The sequence below is a fragment of the Strix uralensis genome, chromosome 3 (genome assembly GCF_047716275.1).
Source record: "Strix uralensis isolate ZFMK-TIS-50842 chromosome 3, bStrUra1, whole genome shotgun sequence".
Taxonomy (NCBI): Eukaryota; Metazoa; Chordata; class Aves; order Strigiformes; family Strigidae; genus Strix; species Strix uralensis.
The window spans coordinates 5,768,916-5,777,727 of NC_133974.1; the positions used below are offsets into that span (position 1 = coordinate 5,768,916).

The 8,812-nt window shown below is 43.7% G+C and overlaps 1 protein-coding gene across 1 annotated transcript; it reads right to left on the bottom strand.

Moving 5' to 3' along the window:
• Positions 1–2,292: 2,292 nt before the first annotated feature.
• On the bottom strand, positions 2,293–6,444 carry GLYATL3 (glycine-N-acyltransferase like 3). Its single transcript, XM_074864575.1, is given in 6 exon segments — positions 2,293–2,521; positions 2,523–2,711; positions 3,605–3,731; positions 4,504–4,630; positions 5,814–5,921; positions 6,367–6,444. Coding segments are annotated over 6 exon segments (858 nt in total).
• Positions 6,445–8,812: the final 2,368 nt, after the last annotated feature.

Genomic DNA, 8,812 nt, shown 5'->3' on the forward strand with positions numbered 1-8,812 from the left:
TGCAATCATGCCCCCTTGCAGTTCAGTAGATAAACACAAGGCTAAGTATTTAATGACTGACTCATTTCAGGTCTGTGAGGAACCTTACTAGCAGTGTTAGGTACCTGTTTGCACAGAGATATCCACAATATACAAGATACATAGCAAATTCCCCAGAAAGCAGCACCTGTAGACAAACATCCCTTTCACAGTCACATCCCACTTCCAGTCACACCCCTTCAAATCCAAGAGGTGAAACTGTGGTGCAAAACTGTAATGTCAATAGATTCACAGGCTCACAGGACCACAGGATAATTCAGGTTGGAATGGACTGCAGAAGGCCAAAGAATCAACCAGGAGGTCAGACCAGACTGCTCAGGGCTTTATCCAATCTGATTTTGAATCCAGGTGGATCTAAATACAGTTTTGGATATACATAGGTGTAACAGAAAGTACAGTACCACTCTGGGTCAAAGTTAAATGCCAAGATGGTATAATAATCCTCCCAGTATTCTATTTTCAAGTGGAGATCTGATTTTGATACACTTCTCAGGCTGCGAGCCAGGGTCTTCACATGAGCTTGCATGGCATGATGCTTATTGTTCTACTTTGCCATGAGCAGAAGGCACTGGTGCAGTGGAAGTAGTCTCCACAACAGAGACAAATTTCTCACAAGGCAAATTATCACCAGAAGACCACCCCTGCATTACCACTTGGCTTTTCTCTGCTTTTCTCTCTATTGGAAAATTAACATGCTATAACATGGAAAGCTAAGAAACACTGACTAAATAACAAAGTCTAGTAATCCTTAAAATGTAAAAGAGAATCAGGGTACTGGACCAGATACCCTGTGAAACAAGTGTCCTCCCATTTTAAACTATCTTCTGCAAGGTGTTGGAAGAAGTGGTCCAGACAAGTAATTTATACAATACCAGGAACCAACACTGGAATCAACTGCCTTAATTAGCAAAGGACGGTGACCTCCAGCAAGAAAATCATTCAGAGCTGCTCCTCCCACGGTAGTGTCAGCAGTACCTCAAGACACATGTTGTTAGTTAAAAACACATGCAACTGGCAGGATTCAACTACAAATTCAGGTACATAAATTTATGTGTCTGACTATAAGTGTCTATATGTGCCCTTGTGACTTCTGTCTAGATCTTGAGTGTTGTTTGAGATGCTTGTGGTGGGTTGACCCTGGCTGGATGTCAAGTGCCCACCAAAGCTGCTCTGCCACTTCCCCTTCTCAGCTGGAAAAGGAAGAGAAAAAGTATAATGAAAATCTCGTGGGCTGAGATAAGGACAGAGGGAGATCATTCACCAATTACTGTCACAGGCAAAACAGACTTGACTTGGGGAAAAAATTAATTTATTACCAGTCAAATCAGAGTAAGATAATGAGAAATAAAACCAAATCTTAAAAATACTTTCCTCCCACCCCTCCCTTCTTCCCGGACTTAACTTTATCTCTGATTTTCTCTACCTCCTCCCCACCAGTGGTGCAGGGAGCAGAGGATGGGGTTTGTAGTCAGTTCATCACATGTTGTCTCTGCTGCTCCTTCCTCCTCAGGGGAGGACTCCTCACATTCTTCCCCTGCTCCAGCATGGGGTCCCTGCCACGGGAGACAGTCCTCTACAAACTTCTCCAATGCGAGTCCTTCCCATGGGCTGCAGTTCTTCATGAAATTCTGCAGCGTGGGTCCCTCCCACAGGGTGCAGTCGATCAGGAACAGACTGCTCCAGCATGGGTCCCCCACGGTGTCACAAGTCCTGCCAGCAAACCTGCTCCAGCGTGGGCTTCTCTCTCCATGAGGCCACAGGTCCTGCCAGGAGTTTGCTCCAGCACGGGCTTCCCATGGGGTCACAGCCTCCTTTGGGCACCCTCCTGCTCTGGCGTGGGGTCCTCCCCAGGCTGCAGGTGGAGATCTGCTCCACCATGAACCTCCCTGGGTGCAGGGCACAGCTGCCTCACCATGGGCTGCACCACGGGCTGCAGGGGAATCTCTGCTCTGGCACTTGAAGCTCTTCATCACCCTCTTTCCTCACTGACCTTGGTGTCTGCAGTGTTGCTTCCCTCACATATTCTCACTCCTATGTCTGGCTATTAAACATAAAACCATTCCTAAGTCTTTTGGATTTTCCATGCACAGCCTTTCCTGAGCAGAGGAGTCATGAGCAGTTAATACCTCCTATTTTAGGCTTATACAGGAATCTCTTGTATGATTTCTGATCTCATTCAACTTATCAAATTCCACCAAAGTGCTCCTGCTGTGCACAGAAGTTGATCTGAAGGTAGAGGTTTGTGAGGTTTGGCTATAAGTGAGATTTGGTTAAAAAGTGAGAAGGTGTATGAATCACTCTGAAAAATGAGCAGGGAAGAAACTGGGCATTCATGCTTTTCAGTAACGTTATTGATGGTATATTCGTCTCCAGGACGTTGCCCTGTGCTGGAATGCCACAGCTATGTAATTTCTTAGCTAAAGTGGTAGCCACAAGCCTGCTATAACCCTTTCTCCGATGCTCTGGAAGAGTATAACCATGTGGAAAACTGGTCTGTCAGGCTCCAGGAGAGGGGATACTTGTTGTCATCCAAGACACAGACACTGGGGAAGCAGCAAATGAGGTTAGCAAGGTACTTCTGGCACCGTGGATTGCCTCCCCGTGACCAGGTTTTGCTGAGCAGGCTGGCATGGGAGATGTCCAGGTAAGCCAGAGTTAATTTAGGGTCCATCCTAAGAGACAGTACAGAAAGTGTATTAGGCAGAAAGCTGTGCCTCATATTCTCCAAGCAACTGCGGTAGATTTAAAGATGTCTTCTCCAGCCAAATAGATTTCCAAGTGTATATCAGAAAGGGGAATCAAAGATAGATGAATTCATTAGGGTGGAGGTTCGGGAATAATTATGGAGGGCAGTGCCTCTCCGTTTTAGGTCTTTGTTTATATAAACTGAGTCCACACAACACCCTTCAAAGGTACCTTATTCCTTACAGAAAGAGTGGAGAATACATTAAGGAAGGCAAGGAGCCCCAGTGACATAGTAGGTGGCAGAGGAGAGTGGAAAGGATTTGATTTCCAGTCTCTCATCCTCCAAGGCTGATAGATTCTCTCTGGATTTTGAATCCACTGCTGAGAAACTCATTCCAGGAGAAATGGAGCCTCTGGTTCCCCTACTCTTCTGCTCTGGGGTCAGACCAGTATCTTGCCAGCAGAGGGATGTTAGAAAAGGCTCCAAGCAGTTGTGTAAAGCCCCCTTGCGAAAAACAAACTTTGCAGGAGGTCCCAGGTCCACTTATCAAATATGAGAAGCTTTGACACAAGAAGGTCAAAGGAGATGGAAAGCAGACCTCTGGATTGCAGAGAGGAGGGGATGGGGACTATTCTGGAGTATAAAACAGTGATAGATTAAAGAAAAATCTTGGTAAGTATTTAAGGGGAATAGTTCCTTTTCCTTAAGCAATTTAAGGGAATAGTTTCTTCCTTACCAAGTAATTCCTCAGACAGGTTTTTGACCCAGTCACAGAGAAAGCCTAGCAGTCTTCCTGATATGTTTGATGTAACTGTACTTTCAAGAAATATATTGCTATAGTAAGGACATCGACAAATGACATGACGTGTTTAGACATACTGAAGTCTGACATCTCGCAGCGTGTCCGGGTCTGAATGGATAACCATCTGGAAAGAGGATGTTTTCACATCTACCTGCTTAGATAAAGCCAGTGTTTTGGATATTTCATGTATTCCATCCTGATGCCCTGTGTATACAAAGATAAATACTGAGGCACTTCCAAAAGAAAGCATTTTTTCTTAAATTAAGTCCAACGGTACATTTTAATGGAACTACCCAGGTATTTGAAATTTCCAAAATTATTAACTAGGTTGTCTCCACACTTTGGCTATAGGTTTACGTACGTGAAGGTCAGAAGGCACTACATTTTTCATCTAATCCAGTCACCAGAACAATGAAGACACACACCGTGTTCAAGTGACCTCCCCGCTATCTAACTCCTACCCTTAGTCTGAGCCACAGTAAATTACCCAGTCATAATACAAGGATTTCAGTCATGGAGAAATCACCTATTCCATAAGCAAGTTCTTCTACTGATTGGTAACCATCACCATTAAAAATGTGTATTCTGTTTCCCATTTAGGTCTTGGTCTAGGTTTAGCTTCCAAACGCTATCTTTCACTAAACCTCTAATTACTGCATTAACTACTGCTCAGCTCAGTCTGTGTGTTGCCTACAGAATCCTATGGCCAGTAGCAAAAAGATACATAAATAAACATGCCTTTCTGCCAAGGAAATAGCTCCATCTAATTGAAAGCCGAATTTGAAATGGTAATAGTGAATATGATATGGATGAAATTCAAAAGCTAGAAAAGCCATATCCTAGATCTTATGTTTTACATAAGTACAAGAAACCTTTCTATAGAGCAGGATAACAGGGTCTGCACTCCATTAAGACTTTTTAAACTAACTGGTTTATCTATTTTGTTTCCTCTAAATGAAGTAAGGCTGGAGCGTACCTTGTATCTGAAAAATTTGTCCCCAGTTGATGACATTTGTGTTTTCCAGTAGCTCCTGGTAAGCTTGTAGCTTCTTGTAGAAAACTGCGTGAGCATTGGTGTAATGGTCAAGGTCATCCATCTCATTCTGGGGAGAAAAAAATCTGGAAGAATTAAATATTCTCCCCGTACCCACACACACATCTTTCACACTGGAATCAAAACTCACTGAAAGCCAGCCCCAGAGATTTAACAAATGTTTGGAGCTTCACGGTGGCTTCTTTTAGGACATTTTCAGTAGTGACTCTCAAGCAAGACAGCAGAAATACCTGTTGCTCTCCATAGTGTCATATTAACAGAAAGCAGCAATGGTAGTAAATCCTCATGTACTCAAGGCACAGTAACCCAAACCTGGCCCAATTCAAAGCTCACCTCTACTACTGGCTGTCCTGAAAACCATGCTGTGTTATTTGCTTGCGAAGGTCAACGTGTTTAGAACACATCTCTTCTGGTAAACAAAACAGTATCAGTGCTTGTTCTCTGCCCCTGAGCAGAAGTCTGGCCTCATCAATACTATTAAATTCTCATGGTCTCCAAAACAGGTTGGAAACATCCAAGCTGCCAGCTGGGTATTGTCCATGTCCTGTGCTGACTCCTGCATCACTGGCCTAAGAGAACTGGTTGTGCCAGAGAGCATGCCAAGGATTTAACTGCACAGGTAGTACTTGTAGTAACCCATATGAGACTACACCAACAAGAGCTTGTCTCCTAGCCTGGAGACACAAATCCATGCAACTCAGAGGTTGCTTTATCATGGTGGACAGAAGGGGCTGAGGCAATGACCCCTCCCAGTACTGCCTGTTATGGAATAAAAGACTGCAGAAGGACCCTTCTTTCAGCTTGTAGCCCCATCACCAGCTCACTAAGGCTCCTTTTTCTGACTACATAAAGAGAGAGACCAAAGAGTCCTGGGAAAGTTCAATCTAGTGGCATGATTGCAGGCATGCCTCTGCACAAGCTGTGCAAGTTATTCTTCTGTCAGCGCAACCAGGAAAATTACAATCAATTAGAGCATGTACTTTATATGTAAGCTTGGTCAGGCTATAACTGCTAGGCAGAATGTTTCAGGAAAGAGCAGTGCTCCTTACAGTGGGCTCTGTGCTGGTACCCCGGGGGATGCCCCATTGCATTTTACAGTTCCCACCCACCCGTTATGTGCTTCCCAGATAAAGCTACCCCCACCCACAAAGCTCTTAGAAAGCTGGGAGGAAGGCCTCAGTCATGTTAGATCCACCTCTCAGAAACAAAGATAGAAACCCATGTCAATCTACCTCCCTCTGAGGCCAGGTGATAACAGCTTTGAAGTCTGGCCATGAGTCCACCACCACTTCCTTCCTGAAGGGGTTCCCTCGGTTGATGTTCATCACAGCTCCATAAACCTGCAGCATGAATAGCCAAGAGAAGAAAGACAGTTTGAGACACACAAACATGGCACCTGTGTTATAAACCAGAGACTGAACCAGTGACACAGAGCTGAAAGCACACATTTAGATTTTCATACACACACACATATTTATCACATAGGTTGATGCCTACACACTCACCAGTAAGGCATATTATCATGAAGATAAACCATTGTCTAACTATGCCAGCCCTAAATAGTTTGGAGAGGAGGCAACCAGTTTGCTTCTTTCTTTTCTTAAGCATGTGGATTTGGGTTAGTAAGTCGGGCCAAATGGATTCCTCAGATGTAGTCATCTAAACAGCAAATATCAGTCAGTGCAGAAGAAACACAACCCTCTCCCCACAGCCTTGATTCCCCGACAAATGTCCTGATTCACCAATGGAAATACCACAGAAAACAACAGGTCAGCACTGTGTTACCTTGAGGGACTTGGGGAAACTTCCCCTTAACATTTTCTCCAGCACCTGCAGCTTCATGGAGCAGTTGAGGACCAGCATCTTCTTTACTGGGAACACACACAAGGTATAGAGAGTCACTCAGAAAAGCCATAATGTGGAAGAATTGAGTGGCATAATTGTTAATTTCATAAAATATAATAGCTCCCACAAGTGCCCTGATTCAGCATTTTCCTATGGAAAGCTTTTTAGGAATAATTTTTTTTGCAACAGATGAATGGGCAGAGAACAGCAAGACAGGATAGTGTTTGGCAGACCAAGTTGGAGTCAGAAAATCCTGAGCTTAATTTGAAACCAACACCAGGTTTCTGGTGCAACATCAGACAGGTCACTTCTAGATAGGTTCAAAAAGAGGGTTTTCTCAGAAATCATGTTAGTTTTTGCTGATAAAAACTGTAAAAATAAATTCTTACCATCAAATTCTTTAAGCCTAGCTATGACTGACCTCTCTTACTGGTTAGTAACAAGTAATTTGTACTATGTTAATTCAACCTTTAACTTTTTAGCCTATGATTTGGGACAGTTCATCCCCCAGGGTGGCTTTTCAGCAGAGGAGTTACTGCAGGAATGACAGCCACAAATCTTATTAGTGAAACAGCTGCCTTGCCTTGGTATTTTTGTTTTTCTTTCTACCTTTGCTGTCAATCCAAACTAGCCCATCCAAATCAGCATAGTTATGGTCTGCCAAAAAAAAAAAAATCAATCCCCCCTCCCAAAAAGGAATTAAACCAAAAAAACCCCAAGAAGCAATAATAATGTATCTTCACTTAAAAAGTCAAGGAAGGAATTCAAATCCTAAGGTTTCTCAGAAGTACCACATCCTTCATCCTCTCTTAAATGTGCACTAATTATTCTTGAAAGCATTTCCCTTTGCTACAGTTCATTATAAATCTTAACATTCTTTACAAATCATTGCAGCCATCAAGTATCTACCTTACTAGTAAGGAACATATAAGCAGCCACCTCTCAGGATCACAGATGGAGCAACAAATCCTGTAGCAGGGGGCTCCCTTGTTTGCTTATTAGACATTATATGGCTGCTACAAAGGTACTGATCCAACAGACAGATCACAAGTAAGACAACAAATCAGGTGTCAATCTGATTTTCCTATGTTTTTAAAGGAAACAAAAATCACCTGCATACTACAAATGTTGAAAGGTTTTAGCATTGATGACTTATCTTGTCAGTACCATATATTAACCTTGATCTTTTACTGCAAGGAGTCTTTCCAAGATCACTTCTATGACTGATCTATCACCCCTAGAAAAAGGCTTCTATTCACTTATTCTTAATACAATGACCCCATCTGGCTATTTTCTTATTTTGTTTAATTCTACAGATTGCACAGCATGTATTTTTTTCTAAAAGCTTTTGCATCTCAAAACTTGAAACTTCTTGCCAGGCTATGTTTAGGTTTCAAACATTTAGTCGGGTTTCTAAGTAACAAGGCTTTAATGGAGAAACAACACAACAGTCATCACCAATTGCCTTTTCTTGTTGTCCTCAGCAGACAGATTAAGGGTTGAATAAACCGTACCATTAAGCAACACACCTACAGAGGCAATCTGCTCCCGAGGTCAGGGTAGAAATATGTGAACAGAGCAAGACAGTGAAGCTCAGGCCGCCCCACTAAGACACCTGTGCCTTAGATAAGAAAATATCAGAGAGGGACCTGGGGGTGTTGATTGACAGCCAGCTGAACATGAGCCAGCAGTGTGCCCAGGTGGCCAAGAAGGCCAATGGCATCCTGGCTTGTATCAGAAATAGTGTGGCCAGCAGGGACAGGGAAGGGATCTTACCCCTGTACTCAGCACTGGTGAGGCCACACCTCGATTACTGGGTTCAGTTTTGGGCCTCTCACTACAAAAAGGACATTGAATTACTCGAGCGTGTCCAGAGAAGGGCAACGAAGCTGGTGCAGGGTCTGGAGCACATGTTGTACGAGGAGCAGCTGAGGGAACTGGGGTTGTTTAGTCTGGAGAAGAGGAGGCTGAGGGGAGACCTCATCGCTCTCTACAACTCCCTGAAGGGAGGGTGCAGAGAGCTGGGGATGAGTCTCTTTAACCAAGTAACAAGTGATAGGACAAGAGGTAATGGCCTCAAGTTGCGCCAGCGAAGGTTTAGACTGGATATTAGGAAGTATTTCTTAAGTATTTCTTTCCAGAAGGGGTTGTTGGGCATTGGAATGGGCTGCCCAGGGAGGTGGTGGAGTCCCCATCCCTGGAGGGGTTCAAGAGGCGGGTTGACATAGCACTTAGGGATCTGGTGTAGTTGGGATCTGTCAGTGCTAGGTTAACGGTTGGACTAGATGATCTTCAAGGTCCCTTCCAACCTAGATGATTCTGTGATTCTGTAATGCACCATCAGTCTCCAGCCCTCCCCTTGTTTCTTGTCTTGCTTCACCAAACA